This window comes from Tinamus guttatus, unplaced genomic scaffold (assembly GCF_059628265.1).
Source record: "Tinamus guttatus ecotype Peru unplaced genomic scaffold, ASM5962826v1 Tinamus_guttatus_pri_ptg000649l, whole genome shotgun sequence".
NCBI lineage: Eukaryota > Metazoa > Chordata > Aves > Tinamiformes > Tinamidae > Tinamus > Tinamus guttatus.
The window spans coordinates 4053519-4080936 of record NW_028289183.1 but is presented as its reverse complement, the minus strand read 5'-3'; the positions used below and the strand labels follow the sequence as shown (position 1 = coordinate 4080936).

Sequence of the window (27418 nt, the reverse complement as noted above, 5' to 3'; positions counted from 1 at the left end):
CGCGCCGCTCCCGTTGTCCCGCCCCGCGGCTCCCGGAAGCGCCAGCGGAGCAGCGGAAGGCGGAAGCGCCGCTGCGGCCGGTGCCGGCGGGGGGGGGGCGCGGCGGTTATGGCGGCGCCGGGCGGCTGAGGCTGCGCCCCGGACACCCCCCGGTCTCCCCGCCCCGGGGCCCCCCGGGCCGCTCCGCGCCGGGCCATGGCGGCGGCGGCGGCAGCGGGCGGCTCCAACTGGGGCCTCATCATGAACGTGGTCAACAGCATCGTGGGCGTGAGCGTGCTCACCGTGCCCTTCTGCTTCCGCCAGGTGAGCGCCGCCGGGACGGGCCGAGGGGCACCGGGAGAGGCCGAGGGCACCGGGCCGGGGGGCGCCGGGACGGGCCGGGGGGCGCCGGGAGCGGCCGGGGGCCACGGGAACCGGCCGAGGGCACCGGGCCGGGGGGCGCCGGGACCCCCCGCCTGCCGCTGTGTCCTCTCGGCCCAGCCCGGGGTGGATTCCGGAGCGGAGGCCGCGCCGGGGCCGGGGCCGGCGGCGTCTCCCGGCTCCCGCCGCCGGTAACGTGGGCGGTAACGCGGCCTCCCGCGCAGCGCGGGGGCCCGGGGCTCTGCCCGGGCGGGGGACGCGGCCTCCGCGGTTCCCCGGGCCTCTTCAGAGGCACCTGCTGGAAGCGGCGCCCGGGGAGCAGCCCGTGTCCCGGCCACCGGGTGCCCGCGGAGGCGGGAGCTGGTGCGGGCCCGGTGCCCGCTCCTACCGGCAGCTCCGCATGGATGGAGAGTTTGGCCGAGCCTGAGGCCGGGGGCGCGGAGCAACCCCCGCGTGCGGGACCGGGCTGGGAGCTGAGCGGCTCCCGCTGCCCCGCGGGGGCTGCACAACGGGGAGAGCCGAGCGGCTCCGGGAGGGCCTTCCCGGCTCCAGGGGGGCCTTCCCGGCTCCAGGGGGGCCTTCCCGGCTGCGGCGGCGCCCCGGGGGCTCCCTCAGCGGGTGACACGCGCGGGGGCGGCCGCGGGAGCGTCGCGGTGACTCCCTTTCCACGTTGTCTCCTCCGGCCTCCCGCTGCGCCCCTTCCCAGTGCGGCATTGTCCTGGGAGCTCTGCTCCTCATTTTCTGTTCTTGGATGACTCATCAATCCTGCATGTTCCTGGTGAAGTCGGCCAACCTCAGCAAGCGCAGGACCTACCCCGGCCTTGGTGAGAATTTTCGGCGCTCGGGCTTGTGTGTGTTTTGCTTGTTTGTTTTTTAACTGCGGTTTTGCTTTGACCTCTCAATTTACAACTTTCAGACTGATATTGTTGGAATATAAAATGGTTTCTTGATGTAGTTTTCAATTTGTGTTTTGTTCCTCTGTCAGCCGCTTCCCGGCCCCGCGTCCCCGGGGGAGCGCCAGGGTTTAATTCTGCTCTTGACAGGGAAGTTAATAGGCGCAGAATTGTTTTGCCTCTGCAGGGCAGGGGAGGAGATGCGGCGCTGACTGATCAAAACCCAAGTTTTCAGGAGCTGGCGTAGCGGGTGTCTGGTGTAAATTATTGGTCTCAGCACGAAAGCCACGAGCGTCCCCACCCAGCGCGCTGCCGAGGACATCGGGTTCTGCCAGCAGAGAGCCTGGCACGGAGCGGGGGCTGCCTGGATCCCAGCTCCGTGTGCATTTATGGCAGAGCAGGGGAGCAGAGAGGAAGCAGTGTGCGAGCTTCCAAGTGGCCGAGAAAATAAAAACAGCTGCAAGATTCATGTGCGGGGTTTGGCAGGCGCGGCCGGGCCTCTTCCTCGGAGCGCGTCTCCGCGGCGCTGGCGCCGGCACCGCGCTCTGCTCGTGACCTCTCCGGTGCTGCCTGCCTTGGGGGCACGCGGGCTGGCTGCCGCGGGTCCCCTGGGCTGGCACGTGGGACGGAGGGCAGGGGCTCTCCCGTGTCCTCGGGGAGCTGCGAGGCTCCTGCGGGACGCGCTGATGGTGACGGATGGGTCCCCTCGGTGCGGTGCTGCCCGTCACGGCGCTGTGCGGTTCTGCCCGAGCTGGAGCAGAGAGGAGCAGCCCGGAGCGCCGCGCGGGAGCCCGCGGCAGCTGCCTCCCCGCTGCCCACAAGGAGCCTTTGTGCGCCGCTTCCCCGCGCCTCCCAGGAAGCCGGGATCCTCCGCGCGCTCCCGGCCAAGGCGCCCGTGCACACAGAGGGCCTGCAGACCTCCTGGCACACCAGCGCTGGCACCGAGCGCGGCGCGGCCCCTTCCTCCCTCCGCTGGCCCTGGGAGAGGTGCCCCAGAGCGGGCGCGGAGGAAGGGCAACGCTCCTGCACCGCATCCCAATGCACCGGCGCCGAGCGGCTCCACACAGGCGGCCTTTGTCACCGCGTGCATCTGCGAGAGGGGCCTGGCAGCCCCTGCAGCTCCTTCTGTGGGAGGCTTTGGCAGCGCTGAAAGATGTAAGAAAGTTTTGCAAATTAACTTCAGTCAGCCAGTGCCTTCCGGAGGAGCACTGAGAGCTGCCATTACCACTACAAAAGCGCTGGGCGCGTAGCAGGCTAATATCTAGCGCAGACATCTCCTCTCGGCAGCCCCGTGCGCGCCAGGGGATTGGTTATTAAAAATATTTTGCCCTTCAACACCTTTCGGCAGCGCTGCGTGGAAAAGAAGGGCCTCGGACAGATGTGTGAACAGGCGGGGAAGTGGGTGTGATTCCGAGATGGAATTTAACTGGGAAAGGAGCTGCTGCCTCCCCCCAGCCCTCGCGGCAGCTGCCGGCGGCCTGGGTCTTCGCAGGCTGTTTGTGCTGGGGCCGGCCCCGCCGGGAAGCGGCTCGGGAAGCTCCCCACGGAGCACAGCTCGCCCTTGCAGTCGCCACACGGGCTTTAAACGGGCTTCCCTAATTGCCGAGCCGCCTCGGCGCTGCCCAGCTCGTTAGGCAGCCACAGATCCCCTTCCGCGGGCGGCTCGCCGCACGATGTATTTTATAGCCATCGTCTCCTTCCTCCGTGAGAAGATAAAGGATCCGGTTTTTCTCTTGTCCCCAGATGGGGACATGTGACAGAACGTGTGGAGGTTTGTTCTCATTAGGGCATCGTTTCAGAGTAGCCGGCGAGGGGGATCGATTCTCAGCAGCTCGGCCAGAGCCGGCAGCTGCAGTTGTTATCCGGAGACACCCACATTCCTACGGGATGTAGAAAAGGAGCTCGTAGGAACGATGCCAGAGCAGAGCCCTTCTGGAGGCTGCCCCGACGGGGCTCCGGCAGGGATATTTTCCCTCTTGCCGCTTCCTCTTCCTTTCCCACCTCGCCCTTTGATGCTGCCTATCTGGCTGACCCACCTGGGGGCTGTTTCCTCGTTCTGTTACTGCCGCAAGATCCCAGCGGCGTTGCGGGCCGGAGGCCCCGTCCTGCCGCTGCAGCGCTGCGGGGCCGCTCTCCTGCCCTGCTTTTCCTCACCCCATGGGAGAACATCCTGTTTCCTTGATTTTCAGCTGTAGCAGAGCCCAAAGAAATCGCTGTTTGTAAGTGAGTATTTACAATAAGAGGTGGCGTTTCCAGCGGCGAACGCCGTGTCCTCCGTGGCCACCAGGTGAGCCCCGGGGGACACGAGGGGGGTCCCGGCGCCGCTGCTCCGCTGGCAGCTCCAGCAGTGCGGTCCCTGCTTGGAGCTGGAGCTCTTCATTCCCATTCTCTCTGGTAACATAGAGCTAAAAATACAAGCAGAGTTTTCTTGGCATTTTCTTTTTGCAAAAAAAAACCCCCGATGATTTAAAGACTACTGATCATTTTCTGCTACAAGCTACAACCAAAGTATGGAAAAAAATTGTCTCTTGGCAGCAACCTTCTGGTGTGGGTTGTGAGGCCTGGGTATTCTGGGTATGGAATTGAACATTCTGGGCACCGTCTCAGCTCTCCCATCCAGCAACATCAGGCGGTTCAGTTAGAGTGGGAAGATAAAAATAAAAATGAGAGTTTGATTGAAATTTTGTACTGCAGGAACTTTTTGCCACACAGCATCTTCTACATGCATATTTTCTCTTCCGCGCTGACTTTTCTTTTAATGGTTGCCATGTGTGACTGCTACTTCACACTACTTAAAAGGAAAGGAGAAGTAGAAAAAAAAGGAACCTGCTTTGTGTCTTTCCCTCATCTTTGTTCCCATCTTCTGTGGGAAGGGCACGTCTGGAGAAGAAACTGGGAGGGTGGGGAAGGGAATTGGCCCCAGAATAACAACACTAGTGGGTTCCTGCTGACTTGCTGTTTATCACTGTTATTATTTCATTTCTAGCTGATATATGTGCTCCATTCTGGACCTTTGCTTCACTGACTGCCATGTTTGTTTGTTTTCTTCTTTTATGCCAGCATTTCACGCCTATGGAAAAGCAGGGAAAATGTTGGTGGAAACAAGGTAATGTGCTACTTATTTAAAGCTGGAACAGTTTGGTTTTCTGTAATGAAAGACTCTGCTCGGCAGCCTCTTGTGGCCTTGCCGTGCTCTCATTTCTTACGCTCCTGTTTTCTCTGGTCCCCAAAGTCCTCCTTGCTACCTGGAATTTGAACCGGGAAGGGAAACGAGATCCCCAAGTGCAGCTTTGCGTTTGGCCCCAGCACATCCCATTGCTTCCCGGGAGCCCCGTTCCGCTCTTCCATGCGGAGCTGGGGCACCTCCACGGCCCGTTCCCCACGGCCAAGCTCTGCTCCCAGCTGCAAACTGCTGCAGAATGCTAAAAATACCCTGAATATTTCTCAAATGTTACTTGTCCGTGCAGGCAATTGCTGTAATTGCCACAGGGATGTTATATAATTGGAAATGGGAGGAAAAGTGGTCCAGGCAGTCGTGAATGGGAGGAGAAGTGGTTCATCAAACAATCTTTTTATTCAAGTGTGGCTCGTTTTGTGGAACAGCGTTTGAGAGCTGATTTGGTATTGAGACTTTCATGGTAGACCCTCTCTGCAGGAGGTGGAGCTGAGAGGCCTCTGGCTCATTCTCTCCAGCATTTTTCCAAAGAGGAAAAAAAGGAGTTTTTGCCATCCCTGAGGCCTGTTTCTTCTGTGCCTCCAAACAGTAGTTAAACTCCATCTCCAGCAAAGATAGTGCATGTGGATAGAGCATCTTTGGCTTTTATCACTGGCTGCTGAACATGTTTTTGGCATGGAAACCTGGGCCTGTCTTAGCCGTGATGTGCCAGGGAGGCCACATTCCCTCTGTACATGCGTGAGCGAGGGGCAGCTTTAGGGCACTCCAGAAATACCCTATTGACTGTATATCCCTTTAACTTTGGGGAATGTTGCTGGGTAAACGGGTATCGCAGTAGCATTTCTCTTACTTGCTGGTGTGTTTGTTTTTGCAGCATGATTGGGCTCATGTTAGGAACTTGCATTGCTTTCTACGTCGTCATTGGTGACCTGGGGTCCAACTTCTTTGCCCGGCTGCTTGGGTTTCAGGTAAATGAATCCTCACTGTGTTACATCAATGCAAAAAGTTATCCAAATTCTTCTGGAAAGTGTATTGAGCTGTGTATATTTTAGATGCATCAGAGAGTGTTAAACCTTCCTATGTGCTCACGAGGCCACAGGGTGATTTGGATCATGTCGTAGGGAGCAGGAATGGCATGCCTTGTGAACAGAGCATCTTGCTCCATAAACTCCTGGAAGCCCAGGCTTGGGGGTACACTCTGCAGTGTAAAAGCCCCAGTAAGGCCCTTCGAACAAAGGAATTCTTTTCAAATTGGTCTCTGTTAATCCTAGAATGGTTTCCTGGAGGGGACGGTGCTTCCTGTCTCATTCTTGCCCATAAAGAGTGGTGGCAGACGGTTCCTCTGTCTGGGCTCTGCTCTTGCAGCCCTCTAGTTCAAGAGGGGCTTTTTGTCCCTTCCTCCTTGATGTTTTGGTGGCCAGAGCTGTTGTGCACCTGCTTCCCCCTAACAAAAACCGTGCTCCGAGGTGACCCCGACTTGGCTGCGTGCACACAGAGGCAGGAGGCTCCCGGGATGCTCCCGGTGCTCAGGGTACTCCCGGGATGCTCCCGGGCTGCTCTTCCCACAGCTCCATGCGCGGGGCGAGGGCAGTGCAGGGAAGCGACATGGACACGCGGAAGGATTTGGCGGGGCCGTTATCGGCTCTGCCTGATGCTGCTAAGCTCTGATTAAGGAACCGTGAAGTTAAAAAGATGCGTTGTGGCTGCAGCCAAATTAGGTATTAAATATTTCCAAGCATTTCAGAGTGTTCTGCTATAGTAAATACCAGTGCGAGTTTTGATTAATTTTCTGGATCAGAATTTTCAAGACTTCAATCTCTTGTTTCCAAAGTAAGTTCAGTTTTCATTTAACTGCATGAAGATACTTGAGTGGCTTGGGTTGGATTAGCATTTAAACACCCCCCTGCTCCCCTCCCCACTTCTGCTCCTTCAGAACAGACCTGTCACGCACTGTGTAGAGCAACAGTGGCACCCAGTGACTGCACAGGCTAATCACAGACCCAGCCAAAGAAAGGCCAAGCTCTGAATATCATTTTTTTTCTTAAAATTTGTATAAAAACAGAATTTTACATTTCAAATCTATCCCGATTTTACATCCTTTCTCATTCCAGAAAATAAACCACATCAATGGGAGCTGTTCTGCTAATCTTGTCAGATATTTTAAATGTGCTCCGTGCTTCAGTGCTTTATGCAGATCCCTTTTCCAGGTGTCTGGCAGCTTCCGGATAGTCCTGCTCTTCGCTGTCTCCCTGTGCATTGTCCTCCCGTTGAGCCTCCAGAGGAACATGATGGCTTCCATACAGTCCTTCAGCGCCATGGCTCTCATCTTTTACACTGTTTTCATGTTTGTGGTGAGTATTGATGCTGGGAATACTCATTTTTTCTTGGACTTATCCTGTGAGGACAGCCTGCAGGTGCAGGACCCTTGTTTAAAATGTTCTTGCTGGTGAATAGTGCTGATATAATGTGTAGTGACTAATCTAGGTACCCGTTCACTTAAGATCATGCAGGTAAAAATATGCAGGCTCTAGAAACTGGGCAGTGGGTCTCTCCACTGCTGCCGATTCTGCAGATCGTGGTGACCAAGTTGAGCTGTGGCTTATGCTGCTTGTTGGTGCCTTACAGGGTTTAGGGCTCAGAAGTAGGAGGGAAATGTCTGGAAGCAGAGTGACTTTTATCATATATATGTATGTGTATATGTGCGCCTACACACACACACATATATATATATATATATACACACATATATATTCATTAAAAACTTTAGTTTTTAGCTCCCCCTCCTCTGCAGGGGGAGCTGGTTCGTGTTAGGAACGCAAGGTTTGTGCTTGGTGTGCTCTCCTGCATTTGTTGGCTCATGCGTTTCAGGCAGTGGGTGACTTTGTCTCTCAGATACCAGTGCTCGTTTCTTGTGCCCTGAAAACCTCATAACATCTCAGATCTGATGCATAGCAGAGTTCTCCAAGATGAATGTCGTCTCCTGTTTGGTTTTTAAAAAGAAACAGTTAAAAGCGCAAAAAAAATGCTGAGAACAATAATCCCCAGTCAAATGTGTCAGGGGAGGTTGTTCCACCCTGGTGTGTGCTCTGATGTCTGATGGCATTAAACAAGGGGAGGAGTGCCATATATCTGCCATATATCTTTTAAAATACACCCTCGGATCCATGGTGCCGAGGGACCTATTGAGATTGCTGGGAGCTTTATTAAAGCGCGTGGGGGTGTGTGGGCGGGAGGGGAACAGGGGAGTTTCTCTCGGATCAGGCTGCGATCGGAGCGGGAGCTGCTCTCGCCGGCCTGGCCCTGCCTTCATCCCAGTGCTGCTGCTGCCGCCGTGCTGTTTCCTTGCCACAAGCTGCTTGGAGTCGAGTCTAACCCTGTTCTTTCTCTCGCTGCAGATCGTGCTCTCCTCGTTCAAGCACGGCCTCTTCAGCGGGCAGTGGCTGCAGCGGGTCAGCTACACTCGCTGGGAGGGCATTTTGCGCTGCATCCCCATCTTCGGCATGTCTTTTGCCTGCCAGTCGTAAGTACCTGCTGCTCTTGCTTCTGGCAGTTGTATGCGAGGAGTTTTTGTGAGGGCAGAGGGTTGTGAGCATCTGCATGGGATAGAGACCATCTGGTTTCCTATTTTATTTTAATCAAAGTATTTCGCAGCCCGCCAAAGTACAGCATCTCATTCAGTTGTGACCCTTTTGTTACCTACACGGGGGAGGGAGTTACATTTCACTCGGGAGCTGTTGTACTTGAGCAAGAGAAGATCGGTTGGGCTGAGCAGACCCTTAGTGTAATGCGCGTTGCTTCTGGCACAGCTGCGTGATGAATTTCTGCCCTTGCTTGGAGGGAGTGATTTAGTACCAGGAAAGACAGCAGGGCTGTGTAGCTCCTAATGGCCGCAGGGCCCCCGCAGGGTAGCGTGTGCCCAACTGTGACTTAGTTGAGATTACTCAAGAAAATTCCAAACTCTTTGCCTCTGGATAGGTGTTTGCAGCTTCCCGGCACGTGCTTTTCGCAAGGGCTTCCTTTGGCACGTGGAAGAGCATGATGGCAGCCCGGGTGACTTCCCTGTTCCTAGCAGCGTTACCTTCGCCACCAAAATGGCAAGGGAGCGCTACGTGCCTGGCCGGAATAGGAACAGCCTTTAAATAGAAGTGTAAATCCAAACGTGGACACGGAAAAGACCATCCTTGTTTGGAAGGCTGGCAGAGTTGGGCTTTCCCCCTGTAGTTCTAGCAAACGGGTTGCATGCCAACAGCAAATGAATGTGACAGATAAAATTTGTTCAGACTGCTGTGTTTACACCCACATGCAAGATCCAAATCATCATTTTCCACTTATCGGCTCTCTTGGCAGCTCGGTTCCTGCCCGAACGCGCTCCAGTCTTGCTGTTTAATGTCTCCATTACAACTGGCGAAGGGAGTTGTATTCTCTTACAGCTTTACCTTGTTAACATTTTAGAGTTTGAAAATTCCCAAATTTTCCTTTTTCTTTTGGCAGCCACGTAGTACCCGGCACAATTTTGCTGAGAGTTGGAAATGCAGGGAAATCGTTTGGTCTGGACCAGTGTGCAGGGGCCTAAATATAGACTCCATTACGGCACCTACGTGGCAAGCCAAACCTAACTCGGGGTGGTTTTTGTCCAAGCATTAGAGCAATATGCTCTCCCCAGACCAGGCAATCTTTACGAGTATGTTATTCTCGGCTAGGTAGGTTTAATTTTGCTAACCTCTGAACCACTTTTTTAAAAATAAATAACTAACATAAAACAGAAATTCTTCTCATTCTGCACATAAGTGCAGCACGGGATGTTGAGGGCGAATAAATGTGCTGCTTTTCTCCTAGCTTGAAAATCTGACCCCGCTTTACTTGTGAGTTCAGCGCCCTTCACTCCTTAAGCCATCCCGTCGCTGCTGAACTCGCAAAGCGGGTCCCTCGTGTCCGGAGCACTGACATTTGCTGCGGAGCTAGAGCTGGCACGCGGGGACCGCAGGGTCCTGGCCACGTCACCCGTGTGTGGCAGAGCCTGGATGGGCCCTCGGCTTCCTCTCGTCCTTCTCCGTCCTGGGCCAGTCTGTGTGTGGGGCAGAGTCCGAGACAGGCCCTGGAGCGGAGGGCACGGAGGAGGCTGGATCGGGAAGCTCCCTGGCCGTCGGTTCCCCTCGGCTGCTGCTCGGTCCTTTGGGCAGAACCCTTCAGTGAAGGGATTAAGGGCTAAGGGTTTTTGGGCTTTTCCCAGCTCGACACACGTCCTCGAATGGCTTTCTGCCCACTGGAGCTGGGGACACCCCTCCCTGCGCGCGGGACCTTCCCCCTACCCTCTCCCCTGCAGAGTCACGTGCAGCCAGGATGTGGCCGCTTGAATTCAAGTAACAGGAGGTTAATGAGTTGCTAAAATATGCACCTGATGTCAAAAAGTGCATTCCACATGCTTTCCAAGTCTGTAAATACCCCAAATCCCGTGTAATTGGTGCTCCCGGCTTTCTATGAACTGAGCCCTAGCAGCAGCACTGAAATGTGACAGGCGCTGCGTTTGGTTTTGTTTGTTTAACTTTTCTTTTAGACAGTGTGATGCTCTAACCCTCTTCCTGCTTTTACTCTGTAAACACTGCGTTGCTTTAATTATCAGCATAGAGAGCTCCAAGAACAATAATCTCCAATGCGCTGCCTGGCCTGGTGCCACTGGTGTTTCAGTGGAACAAATGGTCATTCATTTTGCAACGCTTTTGAACCAAAATGTTTACATCACACGTTTAGCTCCACGTGGTGGGGTGGGGAGAGCAGGAATATTTTTGCAACACTTAAAGTTATGAGTGTTCTGAAATCTCTTGGCATTAGCAGTATAAATTGTGGAATAGCGGCGCGTGTTTATGTGCTATAGGGGGAAGGTGTCAGCGATTTTTTGCTGCTGGGCTGAGGCAGGGAATGTGCTTGAGTTGGGTTTTGCTCGCTCTCTGTGGAAAGTTTCCTCAAATAATTTACCTTTTTCTCCAGTCAGGTCTTGCCTACCTATGACAGCTTGGACGAGCCATCTGTTAAAATCATGAGCTCCATATTTGCTTCTTCCCTAAATGTGGTCACCACCTTTTATATTACGGTAAGAAATTTCCCCTTTTCTTTCCTTGCCCCTCCAGAGCGTGGCTCCTGGCAAGGGGGTGATGATTTACCTTTGCATGGGGCTGCTTTCTAGTTATCCCTGTTTGCAAGGTGGGTGGGAGGCGACGCTCGGGGCAGCGCCGGGGTCCGGGGTTTCGGCCTCCTCGGTGGCGGCGGCGGGACCCGGCCGTCCCTTCCCGCACGGGAGGTGCCGTGCGGGGTGGAGGAGGGCTCCTCTTTGGCCTGCTGCACTGGGAAAGCCGTGGAGGAAGTTATGCATCGTCAAGCACTGCTAAATAAACCAGAGTTAATGATTCCTGGGAAGAGCCTGTCCCTGCGAGCGAGCCTGCTGCAGGAGCTGGGGCTGTGGGGCCGGCAGCGCGGTGTCACCTCAGGGGCAGCCTTCCCTCACTCCGGTCCCTCGTGAAAGCCTCCCGTTTGGCAAGAAACTTGCCTCTGTGTTTAGGAAGGACCCACGGTTCTTTAGCTGCCTATCGGAGTTCTTGGAAGCGTTACAGCTGCAGCCCTGGAAGGTCTGCGGAGGCTGCCCCGCTCTCGGCTGGTCTTAACTCGGGGGCTGTGACCCCTTCAGAGGGAACGGGGTGGTGGGGATGTGCCTTGGAAGCACGTCCCGTGTGCTCACGTCCCCTCCACACACAGGTTGGCTTCTTCGGCTACGTGAGCTACACCGAAGCCATCGCTGGGAACGTCCTCATGAACTTCCCTTCCAACCTCGTGACGGAGATGATCCGAGTGGGATTCATGATGTCGGTGGCGGTGGGGTTTCCCATGATGATCCTGCCCTGCAGACAGGCGCTCAACACCCTTCTCTTCGAGCAGCAGGTGAGATCCTCTCGCGTGGTGACGGGCTGCCTTGGGTGCATCTCTGAAATTTGCTTCTTGAAGGGCTTTTGTGACTGCTTGGCTTCAGCTGTTGACTGATGACTTGGGTTATAAATGTGTCCCTGAGCCTCCACTCACAGCAGCCTGTTTCTGACCCGTGGTTGATACTCCCTGTTCAGAGGGACGAGCCCTCAGCTCGCAGCGATGTCACGAGTGTCTGGTGTGTGGTAACGGTGCAGCAGGAGGCCCGTGGCAGCCTGTAAATCCCTGCGGAATGGTTAGTCTGTGCTGCTCTGAGCTGCTTGTCCTCCCTGCAGAGGAATTGCGTGGGCAGAAGCGCTGGGGTTGTGAGCCTGGCACTGCTCCTGCTCTGCTGCGCCCAGGACATGCGGCTGCTGCTTCCCAGCTCTGCTGGAGATCCAGGCTCTCGCTCCCCAGTGTTGCTCAGCGTGGAGCTCAGGTGGTTCTCCCTTTGGGAAGGAGGGAGAAATGTGTTTTTAGAAACAGAGGAGCCTCCTTATTTCCCGCTGCTCCGGCTGGCATCCTCTCGCTGGCTGTCTCGATCCTGCTTCGAGCACAGCTTGAGCTTCTGTTCCCAGCCTCGGAGCCCCGGCACGGATTCATTTCTTCCATGCTTCCATGCGCTTGCTCCTTCCTCCTCTTTTATTCCACTCCCTGCAGCCTCCGCTCAGGCTGGTGTCCCTGGGGTGCCGGGGCCACCCTGGGATCCCCGGCTCCCCCACGTTCACCTTTCCCGGGATCCCCGGCTCCCCCACGTTCACCTTTCCCAGGGTCACATCTTCCGACGGCCGCTGTGACTGTAGCTGGTCTGTCTGATTTAGACTGTGAGTCCCTTGTGGCAGCGGCGTGTTCTCCTCTGTGTATTGTGCGGCAGCGAGCACGCCGATGGCATTCAGCAAATAACAGTAAGAGATTGTGGGAATGTTCTGAGGCCTTTGTGTATCCGCATAAATAGAAACCTCTTAGGGCAGGAAATAAAACTCGAGCAATTTATAGCTCTAAATCCTGCCACTTCTGCCCGTGAGAAGCCCCCGGCTCTTTTCTCACGTCGGGAGGGTCTGGGGATGGGGAGAGGCTCTTGGTGGAAGCAGCGGGTGCTGCAGGATAAGCCCAGGGAAAGGCCCCGGTTCTTGCCTGGTCTCGCTCGTTGCTGCTTGGTTCCGAGCGTCCTTCTTGGCTTTCGGTTCCTGTGTGTACGGGCAGGAGAACCGGAGCTGCGGGTTCCCTGTGTCCTCCGCTTCCCTGCCCGAGCAGGGCTCTGCCGAGTGCGAGGAGCCGCCGTGCCGGGGGGCTCCGGCCCCGCTGCGGCCCTCCTGCTGCGCCGGGGCCTCGGGGCTGCCCGCTGGGCCGGGCGGCAGCGGCTCTGGCTGCAGCCGTGCAGGGCACAGGGTGCCAAACAGCAGCAGGGGCTCCGTGCCGCCCTTGGCCTCGTTTGGAGGCCCAGGCTGCGGGTTGTCATCAGGGCTGCCCCCCAGCACTCACACCAGCCCCTGCCCCGGCCTCCTCGACCCTTTTGGGGGCAGCGGCTGCTGGGGCCGTCGCTTTGGAACCGTGCGGGTGCAAAGCGGGAGCTAATTCATTCTCTCCCCACCCCTTCTCTTCTAGCAAAAAGACGGGACCTTTGCTGCTGGGGGTTACATGCCCCCCCTTCGGTTTAAAGCCCTCACGCTGGCTGTTGTCTTTGGAACCATGGTCGGAGGCATCATGATCCCCAATGGTGAGTGTGGGGCTGGGACAGGGCTCGGCGCCTCGGTTCCTTTCTGTGCTTGCTTTCCACCCCCTGTCCCGTTCCCCATCCCAGCCCAGCTCCTCTGCTTCCAGCAGCGACGTTGGAAGCTTTTCTTGGAGCTGCTGCTTAGTGCTGTCACTGCCAGGCTGTGCAGGGCTGCTGATCCCTTTGGGGAGCGGGAGGGCTCCGTGTCCTCCCGGTGCTCCGGGAAAGGATCCCGTCCCGCTGGGCTCGTGCCGCGCTCTCCCCGGGGACCAGGGAAGGACCCTGCTGACTTCTTGTTCTCTTTGCCAGTGGAAACAGTCCTGGGCCTCACAGGTGCGACGATGGGGAGCCTCATCTGCTTCATCTGCCCCGCTCTCATTTACAAGAAGATCCACAAGAATGTCCTTTGCTCACAGGTCAGTGCTCGTGCGACTCCGCATCCCCTAAGCCCTCTGCAGCGCCTGGGAAGGGGCTTCCCTTGGCTGCAGCAGGGAAACTTCCCAGCAGCTTTTCCCAGCCGTTCCCGCTCCGGGCGGAAGGCGCCCGGAGCAGCGTCGCTCACGAGCAGCAGCCGGGGAGGCGCTGGCTCGTGCAGCAGCAACAAAGCAGCCACTGCAGGAAACGCTGCTCCCTGTCCCAGCACGTGGCCTTGGGTTCTGCATCCGCCGAAGGAGAAATCCGGGAGGGAATCGCAGCGCCGCGGCCCGGCCTGCCTGGAACAACCCGGGTTCCTCAGCGACGCGCTCCTCGCTTTGACTCTTGGCTTTCTGGTTTCAGCCAGCATAGCAATAAAAAGGGGCACATGCACCGAGGTGTTCTTCAGGAACCGATTTTTAACAAATCGGGGTTGTCAGGAGCCTGTCAGAAGTTCAGCTTTTCCTTTTGCCCTGCTTTGAGCTGGCCTCCTCAGGGTCTGAAAAAGAGTGTCTCTGCTAAGCGTGAGCTCTCTGCTTTTGCATGTCCCGTGTTTTCTCAGAGCTGAAATTAGCAAGTTTTGCTCTTTTCTAACAATAACCTAATCCATGGCCTTTCAACAGGCCACTCTCGTGGTGCTGCCAGTCACAACAGCGCTGGTAGGGATGAAGGTTTCGGCAAACTGCAGAGTCAGCAGCGGGAGCGCGAGACGTTTTTGTGGGTCCCATTGAACTAATGGCTTCTTGTGGGTTTGTGAACGTACATGGAGTTTTTAAGCAGGGTGTATTTTTTCCTTTCGCCATGCTTTCTCCGGCACAAGGAAATAGTCCAACTTTCCAGCTTTCAGTCTGAATTCTGACACTTCGCTCCTAACTTCTTTGACTGAAACCCTAGGCAGGAGCCTGAATGCCAGCCTAGATTTTTCAGGGAAACAAAGAGCACTTTCAGGAATCGCTTTCCATTCCAGCTGAGCCAGAGCGTTGCTCCGCAGCGCCTCGAAACTGCGCTTAGGATGTGCCGAGCTCGGATGAGCGGCGGGGCCTTCCCGACGCACGGCCCGGAACGCCGGGCGAGGAGGATGTTGTCCTGCAGAAACCCCCAGCACGGATGGGGCTTATCTGCAGCATCAGCCCCGCAGCTCCCCGGGTTCCGGGGGAGCTGTGCAGCTCTCTCCAGGGTGATGCATGGCCTGTCAGGTTTGCATACTTGCTGTGACGGGTGCTGCGAGGCACCGCGGCCGGGGCACACCTGTGTGCGGGGCTGCCTCCGCTGCGCAGGCTGCAGCCGGGCCCACCCTCTCCTTGCTGCTCCGGGCTGCTGGAAACACTCATTTATTCCTTCCCTGAAGCTCTGTCTTTGGTCTCCTCCTCTTGCCTGCTCGCTTTGATCAGGCACTCCATCAAAACGTGCTCCCGGGAAAAGTGACAGTCACGGGGGAGAAGGGGCCAGCTCTGGCCCTCCCCGCTTTGCCGTGTCTAAACAGCATCCTTGAACTCGTCACCAAAGCAGCGACCTTCTCACCTTCAGCTCTCCTCAGCTTCACCCTCAGCTTGCCAAAATTATCCTGCCTCTTCCAGGAGTTTTCCGCACACGCCTGTTCTGCTCAGCACCTCCGCGAGCTCCGTGCAGCAATGGGCAGGGGTGGCCAAAGGGGATGCTCAGTGTCACGGAGCTGGGAAGATGGTGCAAGCTGGGGTTAAAAACAGGAGTTGTGCTGGATGTAGCAGTGAGTTGAGCTTGGATCCAGGCGTGCAGAACTGTGGATGAAGCGGGGAGAAAAGCCCCCTTCTTTGTGGCTGCCATCAAGCGTGTCCCATAAAGGTGCAGGTCCGAATCCTGCCACCCCCAGGAGCCCCGAGTGAGGGGACAGCACCGAAGGTCACGCTGAGGTCTGTAAACAGTGTCTAACTGCTCGCAGGAAGGTGGTGGCTTCCCGCTGTTGACACAAGCCTGTCCGAGAGGCCCCTCCTGGGGAGGCCCCGAGTTGTCCCGGTTGGGAAGAGGAGCCGTGGAGAGGTCGGGAACTGCCCCTCTTGTGGGGCGCTCGCTGCTCCGACAGCAGCGTCCCGGCCGGAGCGCGCGGCTCCCGCATTCCTTCGTGTTTGCCCCAGCCCCAAGGAGCGCAGCGCCGGGAATGCCGTCACGCCGCACAAATGCAGCCTTCGTTCCTGCTGCTGCCCCGCGGGGCCGGAGGAGGCGGCCGGAGCGAACGACATTTCTGCACAAAGTCCAAGTCATCTGCTGGCAGGAAGGATGACGGAGGGACAGCGACCAGCGGAGGAAGCGGACGTGTAAAATTCCGCTTCTGAATTCCTGCCTGGGCTTGGCTGCTCCTCTCGGGAGCCGGGCTGGTCGCGTTGCTGACCCGCCGCGTCCGAGGGGCCTCTGGAGATGGGCTCTGCCCTGGGACGCGGCTGCTCGGCGGCCTGGGGCGGCTCTTCCTGCTCAGGCAGCCTCGCTGCTGGCAGCCTGGGTCTGCAAAGGCTGCAGAGTGCGAGGAGTTGCAGGATGGAGAGCAAAAAAAACCTCTTTTAAGGCTGGCTGCTAGTGGCTGTGCTCCTGGTAGGCCTTGCAGATGCCAGCAGGAGCCTTCCAAAATAACAAGTTGACTTTCAGCCTGAGAACGGCCTGTGCTTTACACTGCTGGCTTCCCCTGGGGCGTTTGGGCCCTGCTGCAGGCCCTCACCCTTCTCCTTTCGCTCTTGCTCTCGGGCAGCATCACTTGGGGGTAGGTAGGTCCTGCCCGGCTTCGGTTTCCTCGCAGTCGGCATTCCTGTTCCTCCGGTTGCCGGAGGTGCCCTTGGGAGCCTGTTTGTGCATGTCACGAGCATCTCCGTGGAATCTGGGCCGTTTGCGGAGCTCTTCCACGCGGGATGCAGGTGAGCTCGGGCCGTGCTGGCGGCCGGGCAGGGCTGCGGCCCACGGACCCGGCGGCCTCCGAGGCTGCGTGCGGGTCCCCGCTGCTCCGAGCAGCTTGCAGATGAGCTCCAAATGTTCCGCAATCAAAGGGGTTTAGAATCCAAGGCCCTCAGTGCTGTGGTTCCCCACTAAGAGCTAGATAAGAAACAACAAAAATCCGCTTGGCACGTTTCATGTTTTCAGCTGTTTCCTACAGTTCCCTTTTCTCCCACGTGGCTCCTAGTTCCTGCAGCACCAGAATAGATCCTCTTTGTGGAAACGCTCTTCCTCTCCGCCCTTGTTTCTGGAAGACGCTCGCTCGGCCTCCTGGTCACCAAACACTTTTTTGCTGGGCCCCGGGGTCGTGCGAGGAAGGAAGCGGCCGAGCGGCGACCGAGGGCAGCGGTGCAGGGACCCGGCGGCCACGCTCTGCCCGAGCAGGAAATCTGCTCTTTGTGCGCCCACGCAGCGAGGCGGCACCGCTTTTCGCTTGCGTTTCCTTTGCGACGTCTCTAAGATGTGGCCTCTGCTCCCCGAGCCTCGTCCGGAGCTGCCGCGCATCCCGCCGACCTCCTCCTCCTTCCTGCCTGCGGAGGTTTGCTGGGAAGGGGCTCTCCGGGGCCCATGCTGGCCAGTGATCCCGGGCTGTTTCCCTCAGCCCAGGGGAAGAGGGAGAGCAAAACTTGTCCCCACCGCGGTGCCAACACTTGCACCTTCCCATCCAGCCTTGGTTTTCCCCTGTGTTTTCCGTCCCTTTCCACAGCCCCTGGCAGTGCGGGTGGCGGTGCCCAGCAGCCGTTCCCGGTTTTCCCGCACGGAGTTGCCTCCTTTTGTCGTGCTGTGTTAATTGTTCCTTAAACATTGCAGGATGGGGCGTTTGGAGGAACGGGGAGTGCCCAGGACCTGCTCCCCTCGCACCCCCAATACTGCAGCATGAGTCGGAATGCCCTGGGCACTCTGTGGTGAACCTCTCCCAGGAGGGACAGGCAGCTCCGTGGTTCACTTTGAGGGGACAGCAACACTGTCTCGTACAAGGAAGCAGGTTTCTTTTGCACACAGAGGCTTCTAAGCACCTGACTGAAGCATATGGAGCAATTTAGACCTGTGGTGACAACAGCAGTGTCCTCACAGCAGCAGCCTGCAGTGAGCGGGGACCCAGCGGGTGCAGAGCCGAGGGGGGACGCAGCCCAGGGAAGATGCAGCTCGAGGTGCTGCCATGCGCAGAGCAGCAGAGAGGAGCCGCATCCCCAGCGTAGCAGAGCAGGGTGTACTTAAAAGGAAAAGAAATTCCCACATAATAAAGACCCGTTTATTGCCAACGTTTAGCTTCTCAGCTTTGCAGCGACGCTCCGTTTTGCCTGTGATCCTTCCTGTTGCTTTGGTGCTCTCGTGCACCTTGTGAAGAGCAGCTTGGGGGGAGACCTGAGCTTCCAGCGGAGGGTGCAGGGTCTTTGCCCGCTATCTTCAACACGGAGTTTCTCTGAGCAGTCATTCACAGCACTGCAGACTCGGTGACATGCAGACCGGCTTCCACGAGAAGCCCTTACTGTGACAATTGCCATGATCAACTAGGTAAAAATAATATACGGGCGTTTAATTAAACCTCAGTGCTGTCAGCCCGCGGTCCATCCCCTCATCTGTGTGAACTGGTGCCACTTGTGCACCGCAAACCTGCCCGTGCTGCTCCTGCTCATCCTCTTGCTTGTCCTTCTTGTGTTATCCCATGAATTGCCAGCACTTCCAGAGATTTTTTTTTTAAATCAAAGATGTAGATTTTCTTATTCTCATGTAGAATTAGAACCTGTGCTTTTTGTCTTTTCACAATGATAAAATTAGCTGTAGAAATTTGCCTTTTGGTGGTGTTTTTCTTTCTAAGTCAGAGAACTTGAGAGGTCTTCCCTTCTCAGGTTCCAGATTCCATCTTTCTTTTTGTATTTTCTTTTCCTATTTGGTCTTAGCTCTTTGGAAATCAGCAAGTTGCTTCTTATCAAGGACTTTGTGAAGGTCCTGTTCTCAAAAATAAGAATTTTTAAACAATTCTCTAGAAACATGCCTAGGCTGTAAACAGGTCAGTCTGCTCTTCTCAGCTGGGTCTGCTTTCATGCTGTTCTAATGTAGCTGCTGAAAAATACTAGGGAATGTGTCTTTGCAGCCGGACTCTTGTCCACCAGGTGCGTTTTGCTTTTCTTATTCCTTGCCCCCACTTGCTTCTGAGCCCTTCGGATAGAGGAGTCTTTTCAACAGCTTCCGTCATGTGAGTTTATTGCTTGCTCGTATCCACATCCAAACACGAACCTCGGCCAAAAGCTGCTGTTCCTTCCTTCTTACCTCTTGAAATTGTCTCTCTGATGCCTGCCCCGAGCCTGGGCTGCTTGGAGCAGACCCGCTGGGTTTGCTGCGGGGCCTGACGCTCTGCCGCCCCGTGCAGATGATCCTGTGCATCGGGCTGGGGATCCTGGTTCTCAGCACCTACACCACGCTGTCCGCCTCCGAGGACACCCCTGCAAGGACGGAAGCGGAGGGCCCGCAGCGCCTGGAAGGAGAAGAGACCAGGATGGACCAGGATTCCGTCAAAATCCCAGGTATGTGCCCAAGGCTCCCTCGCCAGAGCCCCGTCTCGGGGGGACCGAGCCCTGTGCTGGAAGCAGAGTTGTTTCCAGGCATCTCTGTGCATCTTTAGAGCATCCTAGAAACTTTTCCCCAAAAAAAGATGCTTTCTGGGAATGCCTGGTGGCATCTCCAAGGGTGTCTGCACGGGGCCGCTGCCGCCAGCGCGTGTCCAGGCCTCCAGGAACCAGCCGCTCGAAGCTATGTAAATTTATGGGCACGGAGGTTGTTTTTGGTGGTGAGGATATAAATTTGGATTTGGTTTTAGCTCTGACAAAGCCTGTGATTATGCCTCAGCTTTGTTTACCGGCTCGCGTTATTTATTATTTGTTTACCGTGGCCGTTGATGGAATTACGGCCGGAGCCTCCCGTCCCCAGCTGCAGGCTCCCCGTGCAAGGCCACCGCTAGCAGGTGTCGCGTGACCCTGCGCTGCCCCTCGTCCCTGCCCGTGTCCTGTTTCTTTATTTTATCTCTGTTTGGTTCTGCTTGGGGTTTTTGTTCTTCGCGGGGCCTTGAAATATCCTTGCCGGGATTGAGAACGGAAGCGAGAAAAGGGCTGTTTCTTGTGGACATTATCCTGCCTGTTGGCTGCGTTCCTGCTCGGCAGATCCGAGTGTCTCCGAGACACCGGTGCTGCCTCCGGTGACATTCAGCGCCGGGTCGTTTCTGCCTGTGCTCCAGCAGCAATTCCGAGGCGCGCGGAGCCGGGAGGACGCTCCCAATCCCTTAACCGCGCGCTCAGCAGGGCCACACGGAGGGATGCGAGTGAATCCTGCCGTGTTGGATAATTTTGGAGCAGTAACGGCCAGGGAACAGCTGCTCCTCTCAGGAGGGGTTGCTGGTGACACGTGCGCCGGCGGCTGGGAAAATGAGAGAGTCCCACGAAGACGGTGTCCGCTGGAGTTCACGGAATCCCCCTCCGTGGGAGCGGGGCGATTGATCGCGGGGAGCTGCTCGCGTGGCCCTTGTGCTCGACGTCCCGGGACGTCCCCGCGCGGCCTCCGCTTCCTTCCCCGTGCGCTTGGGAAGCGGAGCGGGGCCCGGAGCCGCATCCTGCGGGAGGAAGCGGGGCGGCGAGCGCTGCCCCGAGCGGTTTTCTCGGCCCTCCGCCGTCGCAGCGGGCAGCACCGGGGAGCCTTTCCCCAGGGTGCTGGATACGGAGCAGGGCCCTTCGTGCGGAGCGCCGGGCGCTGCTCCGAGCGGCTCTGCCCTCTGCCCAGAGGCTGCCGAGCTCCCGCGAAAGCTCCTCAAGGCAATTATCCATTAAAAAAAAAAAAAAAAAAGCTAATTAGGCAATTTCTCTCTGTATTTGAAAGCGCCCTAGAGGGCCCTGCGGGGCGGATTAAGGTTTTGTAATATTTTTTAGCTCCTGACTTGATGGTTGCTGCTTCGCTTTCTCCCGCCCGCCTTGTGCAACCCCTGCTGACAAAGGCCCGGCGGAGGCGCCCGGGGCCCTCTGCCCCTCGTGCTCCTTCCCTGGACACGGCTCCCCGGAGCCCCTCGCTCCGAGCAGGAGCTTTTAGTGGTGCCCGTGGCACGGGAAGGAGCCGCCAGCCTCGTCATTCGGGTCCGCGTTTCCCGTCGGGAGGCAGCCGTGAGCTGATTCCGGGGCTGCCTTTCCATAACCTGGAACCGCTGGGGGCTCGTGGGGCTTTACAGCTCGTGCCTGTACAGCCTCGCAGCCCGCTGAGGCCCAGCGCCGCTCATCGAACACGGAGAGGCAGCGCTAACCCAGCGCGCTCCAGCGGGAAGGGCGATAGACACGCGGGGCGATCATTGCACATCCCGAGCAAAGCTGTTCCCTGCAAACCACATACAGCCCCGTGCAGATTTCCATGCCGCGTGAGAGGCCGTTAATTCACGCCCCGATGATGAACTTAATTTTGTTTCCTGCTGAGCAAATGACGGCTCGGAGGCAGCGTTGCCTTATTATGGTGCGGAGGCTCTGGGGCGGCTGCGTTTTTGCCGCTGTTTCCAGGCGGCCGCCCTCGCGCCGTGGCCGATGCTCCCAGGGCAGGGAGGTGCTGGAGTCTCCGTCCTTGGGGATGCTCCGGGCACCATCGTGTGCCCAGCACGGGGCCGGGGCGCTCCGGGGATCCCTTCCGAGCTCGGCCTTTCCGTGGTGTTGGGAACGGGGGACTTGGCTCGCTGACCTCTCCGGGAGCAGAGACCTGTGGGCACTAGACAAGAATTTCAGGGAAAATCCAGGATCTTTCCCCCCGTGTCACCAACAGTGACCCCGAGGAGCTGGGCAGCGGCCAGGCCGTGTGCGTGTCCCTTCCCGGCCGGGCGCAGCGCTCGAGGCCGGAGATTCCAGCTTCCTGGAGCAGCGCTGGGGAGTTCTGGCACAGCTCCCTCCGGGCCAGGGTTTCGTTCTCTTTTTTCCCAACTTGGGTAAGGCCCACGCAGCTGAAGTTGTGGCAATCTCTTCTTTCCCATGAGTTCATCTCGTAATAAATCGCACCAGCCCCGCAGAGGGGGAGGAGAAAATTGAAAGATGTTTATAGACTGAATTCCCCAAAGGAAATCGCATGGGGGAGGACAAACGGGGGGGAGAGTTGGGAATTTTTTTTTTTTGTTGTTGGAGAAGATGCATTTTTTGAGTTTACTGGATGGAAAACAATCCGCAGAGCAGCCCAGCGCTGGGAAAGCGCTCGGGCTCCGTGCTGAGGGAGCGCTGGTGGCCCGGGCGCTGCTCCGGGCCCCCTTCGGCTGCCGCCTCCGGCTCCGAGCTCGGGTGTCCCATCCCATGCAACATGCCAGGAATTCCTCCTGGTCACTCCTGCGCTGAGCCCGGCAGCGCGTTCGGCTCAGGTGTGTCTTACAGAAACAGGTTTTTGAGTAAGGAACCCCGAGAATCCCCCTACATGGCTGGGCCGTTGGTTGCAGTGGCCACTCCATGGCTCTCCTGAAGCTCCGTGTCTTCTCCGGGCTGTGCAGCTCTGGTCCTCCCTCGTGTCATCCAGAAGCAAATGCCCTTGGGGAAAAGGGGAGAAGGAAAAGGCCCAGCAAGGCGTTGGGCTGCGGGAACGGGGCTCGGGGTGGCCCTGGCAGCTGCTGCAGGTCCCTGTCCTGGAGTCGCTCCGTGCTCGGAGCCGGGGAGCCCGGGGCGCTGCTACCATCTGGTGGCACCGGCTCGCAGCCGCGCAGCTCCCTCCTGCGGCACCGGCTCCGGGAAAACTGCCCACTGGGAAGACAACCCCGGCAGCCACCCCGACCTCCGGATACAGGCGAAAATAAAAGGATTGGGGCTCGTATCGGAGCCGGGGGCCGCGGCGGGTGGAGAGGTCTGGCGGCCGCGCGGCCCCGTCCCGTAACCGTCCTGCCTTTGCAGACCAGCAGCCGGCCGTGGAGGAGGCCCAGGACGACCGCGACAAACCGAAGCTGCCGGACGAGAAGGAGGAGATGGAGCAGCCGCAGATCAAGGTGCCCATGGAGGTACCCAAGAGAGACGAAGAAGGGGAGAAGCTACAGGAGCAAGTGCAGCTTGACCGCCCCGATCAAGGTAAAAGGGAGTCTGGGGAGAGGGCATCAGCGTTGGAATTGGGAGGAGTGCTTTAAAGCATGGCCTATGGCGTTATTTAAGTAAAGATCCCGCTCTGCTTTTTACCTTGTGGATGGGGGATGGTTTATTGGGTGCTGCTCGTGTTGACGCCGCAGCCTCGTGATTGGGGAGCAAGTGCAACCGTGGTGCTGGCGCGGTGGGGCTGGCGCTGCCGAGCGCGTGACGCTGCTGTCCCCAGGCATCGCCCTGCCCGTGGGGGAGGCGCATCGCCACGAGCCGCCCGTCCCGCACGACGAGGTCGTGGTCGACATGGGCCGCGAGCGGGAGGAATCCGAGGAGGACAAGGCCGCGCTCGGAGAGGCCGGCAACGACCCGCAGGAGCCGGCCGAGCCGCGTCCCGGGAAGGAGGCGCCCGGCCCGAAACAAGGGCTGGAAGAGGAGCGGCCGCGGGGAGGGACCGTGGAGCCCGCCGGGAACGCGCGCAGCGAGCTGGAGGTGAGCGTGCAGCAGGGCGGCGGGATGCAGCCGGAGAACCGCGCGCCGGAGCCCAAAGCGCAGCCGGACGGCGCCGAGAGGGCCGAGGCTGCGGGCGCCGAGGAGAAACCAAAGCTGCAGCCACCACCGCAAGCAGAGGAGGCCGTGGAGGAGGAGGCTGATCCCGGTGAGCTCCCCCGATAAATCTCCCCTTATCCTGTAAGCGCTCCCTGGCAACTGGGCAATTCGGTGATTTCCACCTACATCCCAGGGATTCCCTTTCATTTCACAAGATTAGCGTGTGAGTCTGCATAGCCCCTTCAGCAGCTGTTGGGGAAAAGGAGGAATCTGGTGGCTTTGACAGCTACTATAATATCTGTCAAACAGTTGTTTGCTAGCGCACTAAATGTCAGGTGCCATGCTGTTCCCGTGCGCCTCCGAACCCACCGGGGACACCGAGCGGGGAGATCTTGACAGGTAACACATTGCTAAGTGCCCATCTAAAAGCTAGTTAGAGCAGTTCTTGCATTTTAATTGGCTAAGGTAGTTAGCACTGGCTCGCTGCCATGAGTCTATAAGATTGTTAAATATTTTTTTTTATGACTTCCCTCGCAGTCATCAGGCTGAATATAAACCGTGCAGGGAGGGCCGGGCGCCGCGGCGGGCTTGGAGCGCGGCCGGGCCGGAGCCTCCTCACCGGGGGCTGCTGCCCTGTTCGTCCGCAGGTGAAAGGGGAGAGCAGCCCCCGGCGGGCAGAGCGGAGCCGCCGGAGCAGAGGGAGGTCCGGAATGCCGAGGAGAAGCAGCCGGAGAACGCGGAGAGCAGACCGCAGGGTGAGCGGGAGCGCGGGGCTGCTCGGGGACCTGAGTCCCGCCGGGATCCAGGCCTGGCTCGTGTGCGGCTCCGGGGCGGGAAGAGGCGGCCGGAGCGGAGCCGCTGCGGACGGGGCTGCTCGGCGGGCGCAGCCTGGAGCCCTGGGGCCTTTGGCACGGGGGGGAAGCAGGCGGGGGTGCCCGGGGAAGCCTGGCGCCCGTCGCGGTGCCGAGGGGCCCGTCCGCTCCGTCCCCTTGGCGCGTTCCCAGGAGCGTGGGCTCTGCGGGGTCCCTGGGCCGTGTCCCGGCGCCCACGGGCTCCGAGCAGGGTCTCGGGTGCGGAGGGGTTTCCACCTGAACGCGGGTGCTGCGTTTGCCAGGGTGGGGATGTCCCCAAAAGGTGCCCGGGGCTCGTTCTGTTCCTCTGCTCCGGGCTCCACACCTAGAGACAGGAGGAGGCTGCAAAGGGGGACGGGACAGGCCAGCAGGCCCGGGAACTCTTGCAAGCAGCGGCCTCCCCGGGCCTGCTGTTGTTTTGCTCTGGTTTTAGCTGCCCTCGGCTGTACGAGCTCAAGTGCTTTCAGTTCTAATTAAGACGCTTTCTATGGAGAGCGTCTGCTCAGAGGCAGCCCCGGCGCTGGCGGAGGCGGCCGCGTTCCCCACATCAAAGCGGGAGCCGGGGCTGAGCGCGGCCCTTTGTTTGTGTGGAAGGGAGGTGCTTTACACAAACACAGCAGCTACCTGCGTTGGGAAAGCTCTCCGGGAGAAATGCTTTGATTTGGTATTAAACCTTGCCTTGCTGCGTGTCAAACCCAAACATTCCCATGCTGAGCTGGGACCTGGCAGGCTCAGGAAACGAGATAGTAAAAACGACTTCTGTTTTCAGTGTTTATTCTGAGCAAAGTGCAAAAAATAAACAGATCTCGAGAAGTCAATTGCTCTCTTGAAGCTCCCGACCCTCCTCCTGGCGCAGCCTTCCGTGCAGGGCGGCGAGAGGGGAATTCCAGAGGCTCTTGGCTAATACTGTTCTGATGGGCACTGGAAACGCTCCCCTCTGATCACCGTGCGGGTCATTACCGGGACAGGGGAAGCAGCGTGTACTTGGAAAGGATTAACCTGCACGGCATCCCTTTGTAATTGGAATGGCATCTTACAGGCTGTTGATGCTGACGTTGCTTCCTTTGGGGCAAAGTATTCTAGAAACACCTCGAGTTTTGGAGCAAAGCTGCTTGTTGGCGTGGGAGGCGGGTGGCACCTGGCTGCGGGTCCCCAGGTGGGGACACGGCAGCGCTTCCCGCAGCACCGGCCTCGGGTTCCCTCCGGGATGTTCCGCTTGCAGCAGCGAATGGATCAGCCCGAGTCCCTTGTGGGCGGCCCTGGATTCGCCGCCTGCACCCGCAGCGTTTGGGGAGCCGTGTCCCGAGTCCCGTTTGGGGAGCCGTGTCCCGAGTCCCGTTTGGGGAGCCGTGTCCCGGGTCCCGTTTGGGGAGCCGTGTCCCGAGTCCCCCGCGCCGCAGAGCAGCTCCCAGGGCTTTGCCTTGCAGCCCCGGGCTCCCCTGCCCAGGAACCGCGGCAGCTCCAGCAAAGAGGTTGTTAGAGAGGTTTTGAGGTCACGGGCCTGGAAAGGGCCTTCCCTCTTGTCCAAAGGGAGGACATGCGACGAGACGGAGCCTGCCAGAGCGCTGCCAGGGTCCTTGTGTGTCCTGGCAGCTCTGTAGCTCTCGGTGGGTCTCGTTTTCCTCCATCTGCTTGCTTATTTATTTGTATTTTATTTTAGAAGCGGAGCAGCCCAAACTGCTTGATCATGCCGTGCTGCTGCAGGTGATCAAAGAGCAGCAGGTGCAGCAAAAGCAGCTACTTGATCAGCAAGCCAAGCTGCTGGCCGTCATTGAGGAGCAGCACAAGGAGATCCACCAGCAGCGGCAGGAGGAGGGGGCGGAGGAGAAGCCCAAGCAAGGTGAGGACGTGGCCAGCGAGGGGGGCTGCTCGTGAGGGGGCTCTGCTCAAAATAGCCTTAAAATCAGGCTGGGAAAGAGCCGGTCCCTCTGCACGCACAGGATCCACCTGGATCTGCGTGGCCGTGACGTGGGAGCGGGGACCTGCTCCTTGCCCCGTGCGTGGGGCTGATGGGACCTCCTGGGGCTGGGGACCTCCTCTCCACCCTCTCGTGGGGATGTGGTGCTGGGAGAGGCGAAGGTGTTTCCAGCATGGAAAATAACGGTTTTCATTGGAACTTCTCCCTGCAGCAGAAGCGCAGCAGGAGCCGCTGCCCCGGAGCAGGGAGGAGGCCGGCCCGGGAGGCCGCGCGGAGGCCGCCGCGGAGCCGCACGAGGAGCCTGGGCCCCGGCGCCACCTTCCCGGGCCGCCCCCCAAGGACGTGGAGGTGCCACAGGAGGACACGGGCGGAGCTGTTAAAAAGGCAGCAGAGAACGAGGTTCCCCGTCCTGGCGATGCCCAGCGCCTTCCCGCAGCCAGAAACCACCTAGAAAAGAAGCCCTTGGCAGAGAATTTGGGAGGTCACGAAGCCAACGCTGGACGAGACGTCCGTGAGAAAAATGTCCCGCAAGTTGCGGAAGCAGCTACAGCTCCCGTCCAAAGAGAACAGTTAGGGGCTGCCAAAGTTCAGGGAGCAGCAGGGAGGAGTCTGGAAAGAGACGCGGGGACAGACCTTAAAGCCAAAGCGCTGGGTGAGATGGAGGCCAAGGAGGCGGCGCGGGGCTCCCCGAGCAGTCGGCCCGTAGCCGGCACCGCACGGGGCCACGGGGCGCCCGGCAGAGCGGAGCCGAGGAAGGAGGACGCGGACCTGCCGCGGGAGCCTCCGGAGCAGCCCCAGGGCAAGCAGAGCCGCGCGGGCGGGAGCCTCTCCAGGGAGGCTGGGAAGAAGCCGGACGCTGAGGACGCTGCGGCCCAAAAGCCTGAGGAAGGAGCGGCTGCCCACGGGGACCACCCGGAGCACGATGTCAAAGCCAACCGGGACCTGAAGCTGCAGGCAGAGCTGGACCTGCGGCGGCGGCGGCGGGAGCTGCTTCCTCCCGAGGAGGAGGAGGAGGCGGCGGCGGCGGCGGCCGCGCGCGGGGCCAGGGTCCTCATCGGCCTCAACCCCGTCCCGGACGTGAAGGTGAACGACCTGCGCAGCGCCCTGGACACGCGGCTGCAGCAGCTGGCGGAGGCGCCGCGCGGCGCCCACAGCCGCCCGCTCGCGGCCGGCGCCGCCTGACGGAGCCGCGCCGGGGCGGCCTCCGCGGCGCCTGCCCGGGCCCGCGGCACCGCGGGGGCCCCGGGAGACGGCGGCCCCCAAGAAAAAGCTGCCCCCGCGCTCAGGGCATCCTGCCCGCTTCCAGGTGCCTTCTCCGTGCGGATCCCGTTGCCTGGGAGGCTCCGGAGCCGCCTCCGTCCGCAGGGCCGGGCCGAGCCCCTGCTTGGGCAGCGGGAGCCGTCAGCCCTGCATGTTTAGGGGGTAGCTGCGTGTTAGGACCCCAGTTTAGTAGAAACGCTGCCTTAACCGGGCACAGCCGCGGCGGTTGTGCTGCCTCTTCTCCCAGGGATTCACCGCTCGGCCACACTAGCAATAAGGAGGAGCTCTGCTCTCCGCCCTCTGCGGACGCTCGCGCGCT

The 27418-nt window shown here is 58.8% G+C and overlaps 1 protein-coding gene across 1 annotated transcript; it reads left to right on the top strand.

The window, feature by feature from the left end:
- The first annotated feature begins 195 nt into the window (after nucleotides 1-195).
- On the top strand, nucleotides 196-27021 carry SLC38A10 (solute carrier family 38 member 10). The gene is made up of 16 exons (XM_088535877.1): nucleotides 196-303; nucleotides 1067-1184; nucleotides 4314-4359; nucleotides 5303-5396; nucleotides 6636-6779; nucleotides 7824-7948; nucleotides 10414-10516; nucleotides 11176-11358; nucleotides 12985-13096; nucleotides 13403-13509; nucleotides 18834-18987; nucleotides 22348-22518; nucleotides 22757-23179; nucleotides 23718-23825; nucleotides 25582-25761; nucleotides 26051-27021. The coding sequence occupies exons 1-16, from the start codon at nucleotides 196-198 to the stop codon at nucleotides 27019-27021; spliced, it is 3147 nt and encodes a 1048-aa protein (XP_088392003.1).
- Nucleotides 27022-27418: the final 397 nt, after the last annotated feature.

What these genes read in the sequence shown, in the direction of transcription:
- SLC38A10 (XM_088535877.1), top strand. Translation starts at nt 196, where the DNA reads ATGGCGGCGGCGGCGGCAGCGGGCGGCTCCAACTGGGGCCTCATCATG. An exon ending in CAGGACCTACCCCGGCCTTG is followed by an intron (nt 1,185 to 4,313) that starts GTGAGAATTTTC and finishes CTTTTATGCCAG; the next exon opens with CATTTCACGCCTATGGAAAA. An exon ending in AAAATGTTGGTGGAAACAAG is followed by an intron (nt 4,360 to 5,302) that starts GTAATGTGCTAC and finishes TTGTTTTTGCAG; the next exon opens with CATGATTGGGCTCATGTTAG.